General features: G+C 35.1%; 1 protein-coding gene across 1 annotated transcript in view; it reads left to right on the top strand.

The window, feature by feature from the left end:
* The window catches only part of LOC150090969 (uncharacterized), a 206,047-nt gene that overhangs the window by 56,712 nt on the left and 127,292 nt on the right, over positions 1-22,043 (top strand). Inside the window, exons 7-8 of the mRNA XM_090378931.1 lie at positions 2,392-2,456; positions 14,873-15,020. Coding sequence (XP_090235057.1) covers positions 2,392-2,456; positions 14,873-15,020 — 213 coding nt within the window. The remainder of the gene's footprint in view (positions 1-2,391; positions 2,457-14,872; positions 15,021-22,043) is intronic.

Below are 22,043 nucleotides of genomic sequence, written 5' to 3'. Positions count from 1 at the left end.
GAATTCTCTGAATGTTAACCATTGGCTTTAACTTAAAAGTGCCTGATGCATTACCATCCAAAGTAATGTAAGCAATCTTTTCCAGCCTTATAACCAGGGGCAGACCTCTCTTCACATCTTCTTCAAGTACAGCACTGTTTCATCAACATTAAAGACCAAGTATGGGTTATAGCAGTCTTCATCCAATAACTTTTGGAATATGGGAGAATATTCCTCAGTGCCTGCAGTGTTGGTGCTAGCTGCCTCACCAGTAATTTTTACATTGTGAATTCTGGTCCGGTTTTTGAACTGGGAAAATCAGCCCCTGCTAGCCAAAAATGATTCAGTCCCTTCCAATTCCTCATTAATTTCATTGAACAAGCTCCTAGCCTTGTCCATAACCACTGCCTGTATTACATGAATGTTATTTTGGTTCATATCATATATTCACAGCACTAATAACTTCATCTTCTCCATTGTCTCACTACTTGAAAAAGTTGTTCTAGAAATGCTTACATTAACAATTCCTGTATGTGACTGCTTGATCTTCTCAGCATTATTCATAATGGTTGTAACAGTAGAAGGTGCTAAATTTAAGATCTTGCACACCTTCGAAAGGTGCTCACCAGATTGCATACAAAGGATAACGTCCATTTTCACTTTAATCGTTAGAGATTTGTGGTTTTTTAACATGTGCAGGCACAGATTCACCACTATGCTTAGAAGACATGGCTACACAATTTATTTAAAATAATAAGGCACTAATGAACACAGGAAATTATTAAACTTTAAGGCACAGCTCACAACACGTGCACACTGGTGGACGACAAGAAAGCAACTGACCTTGACACTAATGCCATCTAAGTACCCACTTCCTGTGCTCCGTTTATGCTTGCACTTTCAAATTTTCTTTTTATATATATATTTTTTTCATTATTATTTTAAAAGGGCATTAATGTGAAATGGCGTAAATTGAAGTATCGTAAAGCGGGGCCTCCCTGTACAGTGATTCCATTGTCATTGTTTACCTTTTTTGGCCTCTGGCACAATGGCACTCAATGGTGGTTTTGATTTATTTTTGTTTCACAATGGTGGTAAAGTTGTTGTGGTCAGTTTTTTGATTCTATTCATAACATTTCATTCATTTCAGACTCATGGGGCTAAATTCACTAAATTCCTACTAATTGGCAAGTCACACACCAGTTACATTAGCCAGTAAAATCCAGTGCACTTCTCCCATCATTGAGAAAGGTGATTAATTGCAACAGTGTAATCAAATGTCATTCAAGTAATATAATGATCCTTTGACAGCCCTAATGATGGCACTTCCAGTTTCAAGCTAATATTTTTAAAGCGTCTCCTTCTTCCTGAGCGATTAAGAAAAGTAATCACATGAAAATTACTAGGGAATTAGGAAGTGGGTCAAAAATTAATCCCAGATTCTCACATCTGGTGAGTATGGGCTTGGCACACACAGGATCCTGAGCTGGATATCATCATTCTTCTCTTTCTTTTGGTGATTACCTTCTCTCTCTCTCTCTCTCTCTCTCTCTCTCTCTCTCTCTCTCTCTCTCTCTCTCTCTCTCTCAGGACTCAGAAATTTTTTGGCTTGTGCAACATAAGCTTCAGGCTTCCTTGCACCATATGGCTAATAGTAATAATAATAATAATAATAATATGGCCCAGTCTCAGGTCTGCAACAATTGTTGAACATCCTGATAACAATGGAGTGTTGCTTTGTCCATATGATAAATGATGTCATATTTCAGTAGTTCTGGTTGCTTCTAATACAATACAAATTGTAACTTATCACATAACCACCCTTTTTATTATGAACATGAGTGGTGACATGAGGTGATTCAGGTTGATCAAACACAAGCCCCTGGTGAACAAAGAGAATATTGTGTACACTTTCTGAGTACCTTGATCGTCATTTGCAACTTTCTTCTGTGATCAGGAAAATTGCCACAGACAATGAGTTCCTAAGCTTTTCTTCAACAGGTTATGCCACTCACTTGAAGTGAGTGGCATAACCTGTTGCCACTTAGCAAATTGGAAAGCTTAGGATGTTTCCAAACATCTGTAGACATAAAACTCACTTCCGTTTTTTCATTATCATTAAAACTGAATGAACAAATGCTTCCTCTTGTACCACTTATACACAATAAACAGTTTATACTAGCATCAAACATAACAGTAGTGGAAAGATGCGAACCATTACATTTCTTGTGCTGCCATACAAGAAATTTCTAAATGGCCTTGTGTATTTGACTTTATGTATATTAATTGTATAAATGAATTTTATCTTTGGAATGTTTTATTCCATATGGTAAAATTAGAAATTTAAATTAAGAAGTTTCTCTTCATTTATCTTTTTTTTTCTTTCTTTTTTTATTATAATCACAAAATCAGCTGTTTGATGCTGTAAGAAAATGCTGGGGTTCTCAGTTTTCTTTTGTTGCAGTTCAGTATCAGAGGTAAGTGAACATTTACAATATTTTTCTCTTGACGCTATTAACCCATAACTGGTCGCATCAGTATTTTTATACTCCTGACACATGTGCATGGTTAATATGTTAAAAGTTAAATAATTTATATCTTTAAAAATCAGTAAAAAATAATTCAAACTTGTTCACTTTTTGATACCAACTTTAATTTCAATGTGCGATGAACAAAACTGTAAAAAATCCATTTTTATATTAAAAACACATATTTTTAATTTGTTTTTGAAAATAAACGTCCTCAGTAGCACTGTTGCTTTAATTTTGCTATTATTCAGCAAATAAATAGTGACAATAAGTTGATTCAGCATTATCCATGAAATGTAAAATCCAATGTTTCATGCAAACTGCCAAAGCATAATAGTTTTATTATCAAGTGTGAATAACATATTATTGACAGAAGAATATGATATACTGTTTCTTACAGAAACATGGTTTACTGACTCAGTACTTGACTGTGAATAAAAAACTTTAAATTATGATATGGTACTAAAGGATTGTAATAGTAGGGGTGGTGGGGTATTAATTTTATGAAATAAAAACTTGCTTATTCTCAACTATGGCACCCTACAAAATATTAAGTGAATTTATTTAAAAATTAAGTATAAAAAATGTGTTCTGTTATTTATCTTATTTTTTACCTCCATCAGTTAGTATTAATGCTCTACATGAACTTGATATGGCCGTTGACAACTTCACACTTAGTCTGAATTCCTTGGACAGTTGAATAAAATAATTTTAGGATATCTTAAACTTTCCCATATTGCTTTGAATTCCAGTTTAGCATTAGTTGAGCATATGATGCAAGAAAGCAAGCTTATACAGCATCAGCCAAAAAAAAAAAAAAAAAAAAAAACCCTTCACATTTCACCCATCCGGTCACTCCAAATGTTTGTCTAGTTCAGCCTTAAATTTATATAAGCTATCAACTTCCACAACAACACATGGAAATCTGTTCCAGCAATCAACTACCTGTTGGCTAAAGGCAAACTTCTGCACATCTACAACTGTCTATCCTCAACTTGAATCTATGCCCCCCTCAGGTTCTTAGTTCTGAGTAAGTGGAAGTATCACATCAGCATTGAGCCTGCTCAAATCAAGGCCTTATACACCTCAATCAGATCACCTTGAGGTGCCTAGTCTCCAGATGCTGCAACTTGCAGAACTTAAGCCTTTCTTCGTAAGCGTACAAATATAAAATTTTTGTTAAAATTGAATGATAGACAAATATATTAGTTCTAACTTTAATTATTATTTAACAGTGTATCACTTATAATCATTTATTCATAGACAATTAACAATTGGATTAAAATTTATTCATAAGGTTCTTCATAATAAATGCTAAAATGCTATGCTAGGTTTCACTAAATATCCCAACATATTCTTAGTTATTCTTAGTTTAGTTTCTCCTTAGTTTCATTAAATATCCCAACATATTCTTTTAGAATAAATCTTACATTTTCAATTAAATATAGAAAATATATAGGAAAACCAGCCTAATACACCTATAACTAGGTGTATTTTCGATTTCTTATAATAAAGAAATCAACCTGTTTTATCAGTGAGTCTTTTGGCATATCAAATCTTAGGTATATCACTTGGCTGATATTTTTTGTTATTTTATGATTATTCTGCTTTTTGTTATTTTATGATTATTCTGCTTTTTGTTATTTTATGATTATTCTGCTTTTTGTTATTTTATGATTATTCTGCTTTTTGTTATTTATGTTTTTTCTGTTTTTTTATCTTATATTTATTCTATTCTTTATTACCTTATGATTATTCTGTTTTTTGTTACCTTATGATTATTCTATATTTTGTTAATTATTGTTATCTAAAAGATATTTCTTGGTTAAATGCCTAAGAATATGGAGGAGTTCACTTATGCATGGATAATGCACACACATAATTTCTGCTACCAAGGTAATTTTAATGCATTCTTTTAATTATATCTCATATTGTGAATACCTTCACAAGTTGCCATTGTATTGCACTACCTTGAATAAGTAACTCTTCACCTATGGAGACAACTAATGTTACTTATTCTTGGTGGATACCACCACCCATATGGCACCATTTCAAAGCATATTGGCTTCTCATTGATGGCTGGGCAGCCACCCTGTTGTAGCAATAGTCACAACCCATTTATGAAAAACTGCTAGCTTGGGGGGGGGGGGGATGCAAAGACTAATAGATTAACAGTAGCCACTGGCAGAGATGAAAGTGATTCTTGCACTGCTTCTATTGGAATGAGCAGAAGCCTGAAAAACAAGATGCAGGATATTTCAGAGACTGCTGGGAGTCATTGCGGTACAAGTAAACACATGGGTTGTGTTAGAGTAGCTAAGAATAGAAACAGGTGCATGTATACTTGCGTGTACACCAATGCTAGGAGTTTGGTAAATAAATTTGATGAATTTGAGGTATTGCTCAAAGCATCAAAGGCGGATATTGTTGGGATATCAGAGACGTGGTGTTACACAGATATAAGGAATGCAGAACTGGAATTTGGGGAGTACAACGTCTACAGAAAGGATAGACAGGATAGGAAGGGAGGAGGGGTTATGCTATTAGTTAAGAAACACATAAAATCCAAGGAAGTGAAGCCAGTCGACATCGCTGTACAGTGCAGTGTCGAGTCAGTTTGGTTTGAGACATAAGCATTGGGAGATCAAAATTGAGAGTAGGAGTGTGCTATAGGCCTAATGACTCTGATGAGTATAATAATAAGAAACTGTACAGGGAAATAGAGTGGGCCAGTAAATAAGAGAGTTTTATAATGGGGGATTTTAATTTCCCAGATATTAACTGGAATTTGTGGGTTGGTCACTCATACACTAGCAAGGCTTTTGTGGATTTATAGGATGATTGTTTTCTACATCAGCATGTTTGGGAGGCAACTAGAGGGAGTAATACTCTTGATTTGATTATCAGTAGTGATTCTTCATGCATTAAGAATCTTCAGATAAAGGAACCACTAGGTGGCAGTGATCACAGTGTGCTGAAGTGGGATTTACTCACAGAGGTAACTACCATCAGGGGTAAAGGGAAGGGTTATTGCTTTCGTAATGGCAACTATGATAGTCTGAGACAGTATTTAAATTCTATACAGTGGGACCAACTGATGATGTTACCAACAGCAAATTCAAAATGGGAAGCATTCAAAGAACTTACCTTGGAAGCTACTAGGCTTTACATACCAACTAAGAAATATTGTTCAAGGTTTAGGCCTAAATGGATGACAGATGAACTAATGAGACATATGGCAGAGAAGAAAAATGCATGGGATACATATAAATTAACATGTGACAGAAGCCTATGATAGACACAAGTTGATCTGTAACCAAGTTATAAAGGAGATTAGGCAGGCGAAGGCAGATTATGAGAAATCTTTGGCAAGGGATGCAAAGAAAAACAGCAAAGAGTTCTTTACTTATGTAAACTCTAGAAGGAAGGGGATGAATAAGATTGGTCCACTTGATATCGATGGGTCAACTGTCGATGATCCTGCTCAGGTAGCTAACAAACTAAATGAATATTTTCCATCGACATTCACACATGAGGAGTTGTTCAGCGAGGAGAATGCCAGAGGTGTATTCAACTCTGGCAGTAAGCTGGAGAATCTTGTAATAACTGAGAGTAAAGTGGAGTAGAAATTGTTGAAGATAAACACAAGAAAGGCACCTGGGGTGGATGGGACGTATCCAGTTATATTAAAGGAGGCAGCAAAGGAAGTAAGCAAACCCTTAGCCATAATTATGAGAGCTTCCTTGGACTCAGGGGAGGTACCCATAGACTGGAGATGTGCAAATGTGACACCAATTCACAAAGGAGGATCAAAGGCCGACACAAGTAATTATAGACCTGTGAGTTTAACATCTGTTCCAGGAAAATTAATGGAGGCACTGGTTAAAGAAGCACTGCAGGAGCATCTAGACAAGACTTCAGTTATAGCTCGGACACAGCATGGTTTTGTTAAGGGGAAGTCTTGCCCGACCAATTTGTTTGAATACTATGATGCAGTCACAAAAGAACTGGATGCAGGGAATAACTTTGATATTATATACTTGGATCTTAGAAAGGCTTTTGATACTGTTGCACATGGAAGACTGCTGCACAAATTGGAGCAGTGTGGCATTGGAGGCAAATTGCTGCTATGGATAAAGGGGTGGTTGAGGGGGAGAAGACAGAGAGTGGTAATCAATGGACACTGCTCATCGTGGACTAATGTTATTAGTGGAATCCCTCAGGGTTCAGTGTTGGGTCCATTATTGTTTTCTGTATTTATAAATGATATTGATGGTGGTATATCAAGCTTAATGTCCAAGTTTGCAGGCGATACAAAGGTTGTCAGGGTTGTCAAGGACACTACTGACACTATGCTGCTGCAACAGGATTTGGAAAGGTTGAGCAGATGGGCTGAGAGGTGGTAAATGAAGTTTAACATTGACAAATGTAAAGTACTGTATATGGGAAACAGCAACCCCAGAGCAACGTATCAACTCTGTGGTACTACACTGACAGTGGTAGAGAATGAAAAGGACCTGGGGGTAATTGTGCAGACAGATATGAAGTTCCCTGAGCAGTGTAGACGGGCTGCAAGAGTAGCTCATGGTGTCTTGTCAATGATATACAGGAATTTTTCTAGCATTGATAAGGATGTGATTATTCTCTTGTGTAAGGCAGTGGTCAGACCACACCTTGAGTACTGTATACAGGTCTGGAGGCCTCATTTCAAGAAGGATGTAGAGCTGCTGGAATGAGTACAGAGAAGGGCAACATGATTAGTGAATGGAACAAAGCGGTACTCTTACGAAGAAAGGCTTAAGTTTTGCAAATTACAGTGTCCGGAGACTAGGCACCAGGGAGGTGATCTGATAGAGGTGTATAAAGCCTTGAATGGTTTGAGCATGCTCAATGCTGATGAGATTCTCCCTCTTGCTCAGAATAATCACCTGAGAGGGCATAAATTCAAATTGAGGAAAGACAGATGTAGGATAGACATGTGCAAATTTGCCTTTAGCCAGCGGGTAGTTGGTTGGTGGAACAGACTTCCGTCATTTGTCGTGGAAGTTGGTAGCCTAAATAAATTTAAGGCTCAGCTGGACTGGTATTTCGAACGAATGGAGGGGTGAAGTGGAAGTGGGGGTTTTTTTTTTTTTTTTTTTTGGCTGATGCTGCATAAGCTTGCTTTCTTGCATAATTTGGCTCTACTAATGCTAATGTTAATGAAGTACTTCATAACTGGGTTGTCACTACTACATTAGCGAAGCGCCTCCGTAGCCAGGTGGGCAGGAGCAGCAGTGCGTAGCACACACTTATGGATTAGGCCGAGGTTCGAGCCCGTCACCAACAAATACGGAGGATGCGGAAAGGTCAGGGAATGACCACCGCATATCCCGGAGCAATATGGCCTTAGTTGCTAATGCTCTTAAAAACCAAATAACAAACAAACAAACTACATTAGCATTAGCATTAGTAGAGGTATATGACACAAGAAAGCAAGCTTATATAGCATCAGCCAAAAAAAAAAAAAAAAAAAATGCTTCCCATTTCACCCATCCATTCACTCCAAAAGTTTGTCTAGTTAGTTCAGCTTTGAATTTATTTAAGCTGTTAACTTGCACAACAACAGATGCAAGCTTGTTCCAGCAATCAACCACCCGCTGGCTAAAGGCAAATTTCTGCACATCTACTCTACACCTGTCATTCCTCAATTTAAATTTATGTCCCCTCATGTGTGAATCAGAGCAAGAGGAGGAATCCCATCAGCATTGAGTTTGCTCAAACCATTCTAAGCCCTATACACCTCAATCAGATCACCACACAGGTGCTTTGTCTCCAGACTCTGCAGTGTGCAGAAATTAAGCATTACTTGATAACAGCAACCCTATGTTCCACTCACTAATCTCGTTGCCCTTCCCTGTACTCATTCCAACAGCTGTACATCATTCCTAAAATGAGACCTCCAGACCTGTATGCAGTACTCAAGGTGTGGCCTAACCATTGGCTTATACAAGGGGATAATCACTTCCTTATCCCTGCTAGCAAAATTCCTAAATATCATTGACAAGACCCCATAAGCTACTCTTGAAACCTTTTTGCAGTGCTCAGAAAACTTCATATCTGACTGCACAGTTACCCCTAGGTCTTTATTCACTACCCTGAGTGTAGTACCACACAGTTGGTATGTTACTCTGTGATTACTGCTACGCATATGCAGCACTTTGCCACCTCTCAGCCAATCTGCTCAACTTTTCCAGATCCTGTTGCAGTAGCATAGTGTCCTTAGTGTCATTAACAACCCTACCAACCTTTGTATCATCTGCAAACTTGGACATTAAGCCTGATATGCCTTTATCAATATCATTGATAAATATATGAGATATAATTAAAATGATGCCTTAAAACTACCTTGGTAGTAGAAATTATGTGTGTGCATTATCCATGCATAAGTAATCTCCTTCAATTATTGTTATGTTTAATCTTTGTTATGTATCTCAAACATTGTTATTGGGACCATGCTTATAATGTGTGTTTATTAATAATTAAAAAAAAAAAAAACACTTAACTGAATGTGAATTGAAAAACCTTGTGCAGTTGGACACCAACCACTCTTCCATGACACAAAGCCAAAGAGTGTAATGAATCACTGCATTGCTATAAAGCATAAACAGCATGCACATTCAATAATTGAATGCCAGAGATACTGCTAATTTTAATTTCACGTGTTTCAGCACATAAACATAATTTTCAAGAACAAGCTTAAATTCATCCTGCAGTTTTACTGTTTGTACGATAACTAACAAATATTTCTGGAATTTTCAATGTCAAAATCACAGAAAACACTTTTATGCTGCGTAAAAGCTGTGACTGAGTAGAAGAAGAGCAAAATCTCTTAAACCTTTCGGTCTTAAAGATCCCACATGATCATGTCTGGGTTAAAACCAATTTTTTCATCATTGCTAATGTGGAGTAGGTAAATTTGAAAGTATATGGATATGCCTTAAATATGAAGTTCTTTAATCCAAAGTAATTTAAATATATTTAAATTAATTTACTACTTCATTTTTACGGTGTAAGTACTGATATATATACAGCAGATTCTCGATTAACCGGGACACTTCAAGATTCCAAATTGAAAAAAAAAAAAAAAAAAAAAAACGTACAAGCGTTATAAGTCATCATTGGAAGATTAGTGTACCTGTTATCTTGCAACCCCCGCTGCTCAAAAAAAAAAAAATAAATAAATAAACCAAATCAAATGTTTAGTTTGTTTTAGTGCGTCGCGTCAATTGTTGTGTTCCGTAGCACTGCAAAAGGACAAGTTTTGTTTCGTTATCCATGTCAGGGATGTCGGAGTTTTTTTTTTTTTTTTTTTATAGTAACTTTTTTTATTGTTTAGAAATCATGCAAACAATGGGCAAACACAAGAGTTGTGCTTTCAATTAACAAAAACTTGAAATTATTCAAAAGTTTGAAAATGGTGCATCTGTTAAATCTCTAATGAACCATTATAATGTTGGTGACCAAACCATATACGACATCGTAAAAAATAAATAAAAGCTATTAGATTTAAAATCGACATCATAAAAAATAAACAGACGCATTGTATTGGACACACTTGTAGTGCGTGCTAAGTTTTTTTCGTTTTTTATCTATCACAATACTTTTTACGTAGGTTGCTGAACATTTTTCAATACAGTAAGTCCCTGAGTTATGTTACGTTATTTATATTTTTTTTATGACTGAAGATTTCAAGTGAAGGGGCCACATTTCACCATAATGAAAAAACTCAGAATTCCATCTGTATTATCATAAATGCAATAAGATCGAGTTTACTACCCATTTATAATGAATTGCACTAACAGAAAAGCCCAATAACCTGGAAAGTGCAAATTGTTTTTATTGTTTTATGGCAGTGACTTCCAGAAATGTGCTTTAGTAACGTGTGAGCTCAGGTGGAGTGATAATAGTGAGTTTTCGCCTGTGAAGTTCTTTTCAGAAAATTTCATTTTGACCGTTATCATGGTTCTGACTAAGAGAGACAGCGCTACTAGTAAATCTACCAAGAAAAGGAAAGCAGTTGAGTTGGATCATAAAATTAAAATAATAAGGATGTATGAAAACGGCCAAACATTAACAATGTTACGCGGAATTCAGATTTGTCAGTGGCAACGATGAACACAATCATAAAGAAGAAAGGCAGAATACGAGAAGTGGTCGGCACCAATGAAGTTCAACTATAATAACCAGGACTATAAAATACATACCAGGTTTTACAGTACAATAACATGCGTTTTTTCTTCCTTTTTTGTTTTCTTTTTTTATGTGCCACTCCGGCTACTTCACCGCTGTCCCCAGATAAAGTTTTTAATTGAACTAATTAAAAATACATAACTATTTTTCTTCATTCTTCTCAGGATATAGCAGCAATATTTTATTAGTCATTCCTGAGTTACATAAAACTTGACTTACATAGGAAGTCCTGGAACATATCTTTTACGTATGTCGAGGACTTCCTGTATTTTTGGATTAACTGGGAAATCAATTATCCGGGAATATTTTTTTTACCATCTATCCTGGAAAATCGGGAGTCTACTTTATATATTATACTTAGGCCATTTCTGTTATTTTCTAGTAAAAGCAAACTATGCTTAGACATTAGGCATAATGTTTGTTATGTTCAGTATTTTCCTACTAGAAGCATTGTATGTGAGTACATATCCTTATTGTTACTGTGGTTTCAATTCAGTTAGACTTACCAGCATTTCTAGTATTTTTATCATTGGCATGGCTGCTCATTCTAACAAGATATCATTTGAAGAGGTGCTTTACATGAACAGTCTGCAATTTTTGGTTTAAAAAAAATCTGAAAATTTCAGGCAAGCCCAAGTGCAGGTTGGTGTTAATGTGTGGGTCAGCATTGTGGCCCACAATGCTACCCCCACACACATTAACACTAAACTAAGACTACTTGAATGGAATGCACAAATTGCCTGAGCATTTGAACACTGAATGTTAACTTGTTTTGCAGACAATGTTTTCTGTATTGTTGGAAGATGTTCTTTTTAAATGCTGTATCCCCAGTAGTTTTCCATCATGAATGGGTCAACAATGGCAGAGCACTTTCATTTTGGGTGGCAGGTATATCTGAATGAATACTATGAGCACTACTGGATTGGCAGCAGAGGATGCATCATTCACCAATATAAACCTAATTTTTTTTTTTTAGGGAGTCATAATCTTGTGTACAACACAGAAATTGACCCAGACAACTGTTTAAACTGGGTGCCTCCATAGCCAGGTGGGCAGGAGCAGCAGTGCATAGCACACGCTTCTTGATCAGACCGGGGTTCGAGCCCATCACCACCAAATACGGAGGATGCGGAAAGGTCAGGGAATGACCACCGCATATCCCGGAGCAATATGGCCTTAGTTGCTAATACTCCTAAAAACCAAATAACAAACAACAACAAACAAGTTTAAACTGGTTTCATACAGTTTCTTCATAACAGCATAGAGTTTTAATTGTAAAAGAAAGAATAGATGTAATTGAATTTAAAAGTAAAGAGAAAGTTCAAAGCAAAGGCTATCCAGCCATCACCAATCTCCGACAGGCCAGTTTAAACTGGTCTGGGGAAGACTGGTGATTGTTGGATAGTCTTTGCATTCGTAGTGAATATCTGTAAAACTACTAAGTAAAATCTGCTTGGTTCTGCTTTAGCAGCCAGATGCTTCTAATTATCTTAGCTCTAGCAGTCATAATGTGAGTTTTGAAAAGTAGCTTTGAGTCGAACTTAACACCTTAGTCTCTTAGCACACTAACTTAGTTACTTGGATTTCCATGTAATGATGGAAAAGAGTTGAAAGATTTTTACAACTTTTAGTAATTGAGACATGTGCTGACTTCTGAGTGTCGTGAGCCCAAATTTTGAAAAATAATGGTTTTATTTTTTCTGGCTAATGGCTAATTTTTATAATATTTTCTGTAGCTTGTGATTGATTGTGTGACACAACCAGATTTTTATATTGTCAGCATATAATGTTATAGGAATTTTTTGTTGAAGAGGAGAAGGAATAGGCACTGAAAAGAAGATGGCAGACAGAGTATCACTTTGAGGGATTCTGAAGATATAGTTCTCATTAAGGTGGTAGATCCATTAATGAGAATCAAGATTCTAGTATAAATTGACTGAGAGATAAAAGACAAAAATCTCCTGATATTGTGTAGTATTTTTAGTATTTTGGGAGCAAGTTTAACAGTTGAGAAGACCAAAGCATCAAATGTAGAAAAGTTGAGATATGAGACATCATACTGAGCTTGGTCATTAAATGCTTTGGAAGCCTGGGGATTGGTGATGCTTGAATAGCCTTTGTGACCATAGTGAATAACTGTAATATCTTTAGGTAAAATCTGCTTGGTAATAGTGAAAGTAAAATTCTTTGCATTAACTTAAAAATGAATGGTGAGATTGCAGTGGTCCCCCAGCCTTTCATTCGAGATGGATTTTGAATTTGGGGATTGAAAAGATTTTGTACATAGCCCAGTCATCAGGAAATAGTTCTGCTGCAAACTTTTGCTGAATATATATATATCAGTGATTGCTTCAAGTATATAGAAGGTGGACATCTTAAGGACAAATGTGGAAATCAGATCTAACCTTGCCACATTAGAAGTTCATGGTGCATCATTAAAGTACCCATTTGATAAAATACCCATCAGCTTTTCTGATGGGTATTTTATCAAATTCAAAATGAATTAAAGGCACGCTTGATCACCTTTGTCAAACCTACATATGAATTTAAGCCAGTTTTCAAGGTGAGCTAGATTGCAGTAGGCAAAATCGTCCTCAAACTGTGGGTTTCTCTTTTTTGTTTTTTAACTTCAACACAGCCCTGTCAGCATTATATCTAGATATGCTATATTGGGTGGAAAGTTCTCTTTGTGCTTTCCTAAATAATTTCTGCATTCTTTTAAATGTCTGAAACAGCTCAGTATCCCACCACAGCTAAGTAGAAATTCTAGAGAATCAGCTGGCTGACATCTTAACAATACAGCCAAGCCATTTTGTGAAAATTTGACCACTTTGATTGGTGCATCTGAGAGTTGAAGTCATGGAAAAGTTGCATTATTTCTAAGGACAGTGGGATGTTGATGAATTTAGGGGAGCAGGTAACTTTTCAGTAAATGTTATTTTGTTACATTTGTTATGGGAATTGTAGTTTGTATTTCCAGAAAGTCAAATGCAGCTTCACATTCAAATTTCACTCAGATAATAAACTCAGTATAGTTTTCCAAATCAGAAGAAGGGATAAAGTAAAATTCACATATATGACATTATACTGTTTTTTGGAAACATTCCACAGCTGAGGCTTCATAAATGTTGGCAGCAGAGATATCATAATTTGCATGTAACCAGCATATTCAGGTAAAATTAGCTCTTTACATCCTTAAGAAGTTTTATTAAAACAGACTCTGTCAAAGGTATGCTGTAAATTTGAGCTCATCTGTTTATTTTTAAAGCTCCAAACATTTTGTGTGAAGAAGTGAAGGTTAATAAAGTTTATACAGGGAATTGTAATTAGGTTGTTTACCTTGGAAGGACCTGAACATATCTGATATGGTAATTGATTTTGAATGTTGGCCAATTTTCTTTTATGTCATTCTGATATTATTACTGGAATCAGAGCAAGAACACTGTGCTATGTTTCATCTTCAGACAAGGTACATTTCCTCACAGAAAGTGACCATTTCAATTTCCTTATATTTCCAATGGAGGTACCATGGTAGTTGTTTTGTGGTTTATGTGGTTTCACAACTGTGGCATTGGTGATAATGGTGATTAGATGTGATGCTTTGTTCTTGTTCTATAGTCATATCAGCATTTCCATATGGTAGCTAACCATGATGTCATAATGGAAATAGCCCCAAATTTACCAGAACTGAAAAGTTCATATTCCAGCACATTAGTGTCATTTCAGGAGGTAACAAAGTTTATAAAAATTAATAAGCAAATAAAAATTCATTCAACAACACACATATACAAGGCTACTGTGTGCTAAGGAATGCAACACTGCTTACGCCATAATTATTCAGGATATATTAGTTTCTATTACTATCATGATATGTTGTTTAATTTAACCAGTACTCGTTGGGTCAGATTCAAAAAGTACTGAAGAATATATTCATTATATGTAAATAACTCAACTGAATTACCAATGATAAAGCATTTAAAGGTAATAATTATACCATACAAAACTAAATCCTTTTTAGTTATGTACAGTGAAGAATGTGTAATTAAACTGTTCAAGAACAATGTAATTTTAATTGCTTATTATAAATACGAATTTGGCAGTCATGTTTCTAAGAATAATTTTTATTTTCCCAGGCGATATGGGCAGCAATTAAATGCTGGAATGGGAGTAGTCATTCAAGAAATGATTCCATCTGAAATTGCTGGAGTTATGTTTACTTGTGATCCTCTGACTGGAAATCCAGGCCATATCAGTATCACTGCAAATTATGGGTTAGGAGAAGTAAGTCTCTGCACTATTTTTCATTTAATAGTAAAGGAGGGAAAAAAACAGAGCAGAAGAAGAAGGCTGTTTTTATATGCCACATAACTATTTAAAGCAATATATTGTAAAAATGTGTAATATGCAAAATACTGGTTATATTTCAAGTTAACTACAATAGCTTTAAGTGAAAATTATAAATGATTTTATACTTGTATTGTAGTTTAAGAAGTAATGCTATAAATGAACATAAAAAAAAATAATGCAGACCCTTCTGGCTGCTTTGGTCATATGTCTCAAGCAAAAAAAAATTAATGCAAACCCTTCTGGCTGCTCTGTCTCTGAAGCCTTTTATTATACAAAAATATGCAGTAGAAAGTATCTTTCAGCTTTATGTTGTAGGAAAATATATAAAAAGTGAATTAATCAGATGATTATTATATATTTAAATACCCATCTGTTTAGTTTAATTGTGTATGATATCCATGTTCTCACTTACAGAAAAATTTTTCATATATGTTCCAAAAAAAAAATTAATAATAACTACTTTTACCTTTATAACACTGATAACATCACAACTTCTCTTTGGCAAAGAATTGACTGAAGTTTTTATGGGAAACCAAAACAAATTTAGAAAGATTTGTGTAGATTTTCCATAAAAACTTAAACCTCTTCTCAAAATCCTTGAATCCAAGGACTTGAACTACTTAGATCGTGATTTTGACAGCTTACGATCAATAGTTGAATAAATTTTTTTTTGTTGGGTTGAGATCCATTGATGGAGCCAACTTCTTCAGATACATAATTTTATGATTTTAAACCAATTAATAACTTTGTGAATTAATATGTTGACTTGTTGAAGCTGTCAATTGCTGGGGGTTTTCTCTTTGACTTATGGCAGTCAAGGATGGCAAAATGTTTTAAACCTATTTTGCAGTGTGTATGTATATATTTTGTTTTATGTGCATAGGCCCTGAGAGTACAATATATATATATATATGTTTTAAAAGTAATTTCAAATAACCCTTCAAAGGACATTACAAATATTCTAGTAACTGCTGCCATTCCTTACCTGCATTTCTAATTGTAAATTACACAGTTTATAATGGATGCTAACACAAAATAGATTTATTTTGTGTTAGCATCTCTTCTTTTTTTTTACCAGGAGATAGTGCCACTGTTGTCTGATTTTGGCTTACAAAAACTGAGATTTTTTGGTATTTGGATTGGAAGTTGAAAATTGAATCAAGTAATGCATAAATAGATGTAGATGATAGTTTTACTTCAGAAAAAGAAATAACAAGTTTTTGAGAATTTTTTCACATCCTTCTGTGATTTTTTAAAAATTATTTTGCAATTTGTTTTTTTATTCTGATTTGATTTTCGAAAAAATTTCACTCTAATATTGGGAAACTAAGCCATAACAAGAAAAATTAATATTTAAAAAGCATTCATGTGTACAAAGTTTTCATTTTTATAAAATTTCAAAAATTTTCTAAAAAAATTTAAAAAAGAAACTCACTCCTCAGAGCTCACATAGTGCTTAAAAAACTAACACATGAAAAGGTTAATAATATCAGTATTGTCATGCGTGTTTAGGCCCTGTGTAATTTCAAAATGAATCAGGGTATTTGTATCTGACCAAAATATAACATATTTGTAAAAGTAAAAGATATTTCAGTATCTGTGAAAATAGTGTGAAATTTCTGTGTTAAATTGTTTACCTATCTATACATACCAATTAGTATTATAAATACTTATATATACTATATTAGTATTATATATACTATATTTCACTCTAATATTGGGAAACTAAACCATAACAAGAAAAATTAATATTTAAAAAGCATTCATGTGTACAAAGTGTACCAATTAGCATTATTTTATATATATATATATATATATATATATATATATATATATACCATATTTTTCAGCATAATAGTATAATAAATATTTGTTATAAGTAAAGGAGATTTAAATGCCATTGAGAATGACTTTAAATGTTTATAACAAAAAGTATTTATTCATTGTTTCATACATTCCTGACTAATACCAATATATCAATCAGTATTATTTTATAGAAATATATCAATACTTTGAACATATCTCTTTGATACATATTTGTATTAAAAAAGGATATTTAAATGCTGTTGAGAGTATCTTAAAATTTCTGTAATAAGTAATTGTTAATTTATCAAATACATATCATGTAATTTTATTTTTAAAGCTGTTATTTTCAGTGAACAGATAAGCATCATAATGACTGTAATATCATGTAATATGATATTGCAATATTGTGATTGCAGTGTTCATAGTAATAGTAATTGTGGCAAGTGATGCAAGAAAACAAGCGTATGAGCTTATGTAGCATCAGCCAAATGATACATTATATAAAAGTTAAGGGAGGATGTTATATAAAGTGATGAACTTTTTATATATGTTAAAGATAGGCTAAAGAGGGTTTGTTATGCTACACATAGCATGATGTACACGACTCCTTAATGTAATGTGGTGTCAGCAGTGCCCCCACCACCACCACATACTCACTACTTGAACTCTTTCCAGTCACAGCTGACAGAGTGATGAAGAGGGCATGAAAGCATAAAAGTATGTAGGTACCTGATTTATTAAGTCAGTGAAAAACAGTTTGATGTGCTGCTAGTAAAATTATAGTTTAGCTGTAGTTATAGAAGATTTTGTGTGTGCATCTGTTACCAAAATAAGGTTTTTTAAGTGTTTCAGAAAATAACCTATTGCAATGTGTGATCATAATTTATTTTAAAACTAATCATAACATTGCAAATCAGGAAAAAAAAAAAAAAAAAAATTCAAACTTATGATACTGTGCAATGTTATAAGTATGTTGTGCAGGGTGGTATGTGAAAATCAGTACTTGGGTTACAAATAAATAAAAAATATTTAAAAAAATAATAAAAACTCTATTTTAAGGTAATTGTAAAACAGAGCCTTACTTTGACCAGGAAAAAAATTTCAGTGAAAAATGATAGACTGCCTGCATTGTGTTTATTTTTGACTTTGCATTCCAAAATTTCACTGAGGGAGATCAGTGTAAACCATCATTTTGCTTTCAATTTATTATTGTGTACATCACTGTGTATTCATTTTATGCTTTATACTGCATTATTATTTTATGCATTAAACATAACAAATGTTAGTCAAAGGCAAAACAGTTTATATAGGCCAGCCGATAGATAGTTTGCAAGAACAAACCTATTGCTAACTCTCTATTTGGTATCAAGATCACCTTTTGTATAATCTTTCTACCTCTATGCTTCCAGATAGTAACTGGAGGGAATCCATATAGTGGGTATGTGGGAAACACTGTCATCAAGGAGCCAAGTATATCTTTGCTGTGTGTACACCAGAAGTTTGTTCCATAATATATCCCCCTACTACTTTTACCTTATCCAGTCAGTGTATTGTGAATAAAAAAATTGATAGAACAAACCTCCACCTACAATTTGCATAACCCCACTTACTGTTTCTGAGAGAATCTCAGTTATTGGTTTTCTTAACCACCATTCATCTCAGTTGCCCTATTATTCACTCTGTGATTTCTTTTGCTTCAGAGGTTGTGCTTGTGAATATGTCCACTTTGATGTTCGTTGTCAGAGACTACCTAATCTGGAATCTCCTCTTTTTTGATCCCATCTGGCTTAAAATCTCTTACTCCATTCTTTCAAATTCATCTGTTGCCATGATCATTCTCTCAACTCTACAAATCACTGAACTTTTTTACTGGGTTTAAAAAAAATTAACTTGGAGAGAGCCACATTCCAAACAAACCCCTTCTGTGTTTCTTTGAAATGTGGCTTTCTCCAATCTGACTTTCCCAACAGTTTGCATTAGAATTAGCATTTGTAGAGGCATACGATGCAAGAAAGAAAACTTATACAGCATCAACCAAAATAAAAATAAAAATCTTCCCATTTCACCCATCCAGTCACTCCAAATGTTTGTTTAGTTCGGCCTTGAATTTATTTAAGCTGTCAACTTCTACAATGAAAGTTGGAAGTTTGTTCCCGCAATCAACCACCTGCTGGCTAAAGACAAATTTCTGCACATCTATTCTACAACTGTCTTTCCTCAATTTAAATTTATGTCACCTCAGGTGATTAATCTGGACAAGAGGGAGAATCCCATCAGCATTGAGCTTGCTCAAACCATTCAAGACCTTATACGCCTCAATCAGATCATCTTGCAGGTGCCTAGTCTCTAGACACTGGAATTTGCAGAACTTAAAGCCTTTCTTTGTAAGAGCAACTCTTTATTCCATTCACCAATCTTGTTACCCTTCTCTGTACTCATTCCAGCAGCTCTACATTCTTCCTGAAATGAGGCCTCCAGACCTATATGCAGTACTCAAGATGTGGCCTGACCATTGCCTTATACAAGAATATAATTACCTCCTTATCCCTGCTAGAAAAATTCCTGTATATCATTGGCAAGGCACCATGAGCTACTCTTGCAGACTGTCTGCACTGCTCAGTAAACTTAATATCTGACCATTTCATTCTCTATCACCCCGAGTATAGTACCACACAGTTTATATGTTACTCTGGGGTAAAAAAAGTGCAGCCATTATCAACCCACTTCAGGATGGAAGCCTCCTCAACTTTTCATGCTGAGGGAAATGGACCATAATCTGCCACGCTGGTCCAGTGCGGGTTGGCAGATCGACCATATTCAGCAGTCAGGGGCTTGAACCACCGTCTACTCAAAGAGCGTGTGTACTGCACTCCCACTCGGCTACGGAGGCCGTCATCTGGGGTTACTGCTACCAATTTACAGTACTTTACATTTGTCAATATTAAACTTAGTTGCCACCTGTCAGCACATCTGCTCAATTTTTCCAGGTCCTATTGGAGTAGTGTACTATCATTACTGTCATTAACAATCCTGCCAACCTTCATATTGTCTGTAAACTTAGACATTAACCCTGATATACCTTCATCAGTATCATTGATAAATACAGAAAACAACAATGGGCCCAACACCATACTCTGGGGAAATCCACTAATAACATTAATCACCATGAAGAGCAGTATCCATTGATTACCACCCTCTGTCTTCTCCCACTCAGATCTTCCCTTTAGCCATAGCAAAAATTTGCCCTTAATTCCAAACTGCTCCAACTTGTACAGTAGTCTTCCATGTGCTACAGTATCAAAAGCTTTCCTAAAATCCAAGTATATGATATTAAAATTATTTTTTGCATCCAGTTCTTTCGTGACCATGACATAGTATCCAATCAGATTGGTCAGGCAAGACTCCCCCTTAACAAACCGTGCTGTGTCTGAACTATAACTGCAGTCTTGTCTAGATGATTCTGCAGTGCTTCTTTAACCAGTGTCCCCATTAATTTCCCCAAAGAGAAGTTATACTAACAGGTCTGTAATTACTTGTGTAACCCATTGGGACCTCCCCTGTCCAAGGAAACTCTCATAATTAAGGCTATGGGTTTGCTTACTTCCTTTGCTGCATCTAATATAACTAGATAGATCCCATCCACCCCAGGTGCCTTTCTTATGTTTAACTTCAACAATTTCTCCTCCACTTTGCTCTCAGTTATTAAATTCCCAGTTCTCAGTTAAGTAAATTACCTTAGTGATTTTAATGTTTACAACTTCAGCTGGCTTCAGTTTTCTATTTACACAGACCCAGCTTGTCAAGATATTGAGGCTTCAGTTAGTAATGACCTTACACAACTTGTTTGTTTACCTAACAGAATATCAAAAAAATCCTAACCCCACACTCAGCACCTATGATCTTTTCATCACAAGTAACCCTTTAACATACTTGATCGATATTAGTGATCCTCTCATAGCATTCTCAGTCTCGTATTATTTTTCATCACAAAAATGTACGAAGGAATTATCTGAATGATTTCTGTTCCTCTTTTGTTGGTCAGATTACTCTAAAATCCCATCCTATATCTAAACCTTGGTTTTCCCATAAATAAGCTAAGGCTCTTCAAAATAAGAACCTAACATATCAAAATTGGCTTGTATCCAAATCTTCAGCTTTATCTTCTGCATATACTTCATCATCATGGATTCTTTCAGTCTCTATGACTGGTTGGTAGCACTGATGACTTTTTTCCACATCTCTCAGTTGAGTGCCAGCTTCTTCAAGTCCTGGTATGATCTTGTTGTTCTATCCCTTTGCAGTTGCTTTATGAAATTGTTTCTGGGTTGCCCTCTGGGTCTAGTTCCATTAATCTTTCCTTCTTTAATCAGGCTTAACATTTCACTGTGTCTTAGGTTATGTCTAAACCACCTTCCTCTTTGCTCCTTGATTACGTTTATCATTTTTCGTTTTTCTCTTAACTCTTCTAAAACTTCTTCGTTGGTATTTTTTTTGATCCAGCTTATTTTCTTGAATTTTCTCCAGCACCACATCTCAAATGCTTCAATTCTCGGTCCGTCTCGTTTGTTTATTGTCCAGGTTTCTGATGCATATAGGGCCATGTTCCAAACATAGGATTTTAGAATTCTTTTCCTTATATGCTCATTCAAATACTTTGTTGTCAGAATTTTTTGTTTTTCCTTGAAAGCTTGTTTTGCTTGCCCAAATCTTGCTTTTATTTCGTTGGTGCATCTGACACCTTGGCTCAGCATTTGTCCTAAATATTTAAATTTTGCTACTTGTTCAATATTATTGTTTCCTATTTTGATGTTCATAGCTTTGGGGTCCTTTGAGAATGTCATGCACTTCGTTTTGTTCATGTTAATTTTCATACCATAAGCCTCTGCTGTATGGTTGATCAGCTTTAACATCTCGATCAGGTCACTCCTTCTGGTTACTACAATTGCTTGATTATCCGCAAATTTTATTGCTTTTATTTGTTTGCCATTTATGGTCACTCCTAAATTGCTGTTTCCAAGGGCTTCTGCCATCATTTCCTCCGCATAGAGGTTAAATAGGCCTGGTGATAGTAGGCAGCCTTGTCGTACTCTTTTTTTCTATTTTTGTTGGGTCTGTTTCCAAGTTATCAATGTATACTATGGCTTTCTGGTC

Source organism: Mastigoproctus giganteus, chromosome 1 (genome assembly GCF_048544385.1).
Source record: "Mastigoproctus giganteus isolate SK-2022 chromosome 1, ASM4854438v1, whole genome shotgun sequence".
NCBI lineage: Eukaryota > Metazoa > Arthropoda > Arachnida > Uropygi > Thelyphonidae > Mastigoproctus > Mastigoproctus giganteus.
This window is presented reverse-complemented; position numbering and strand designations above follow the sequence as displayed.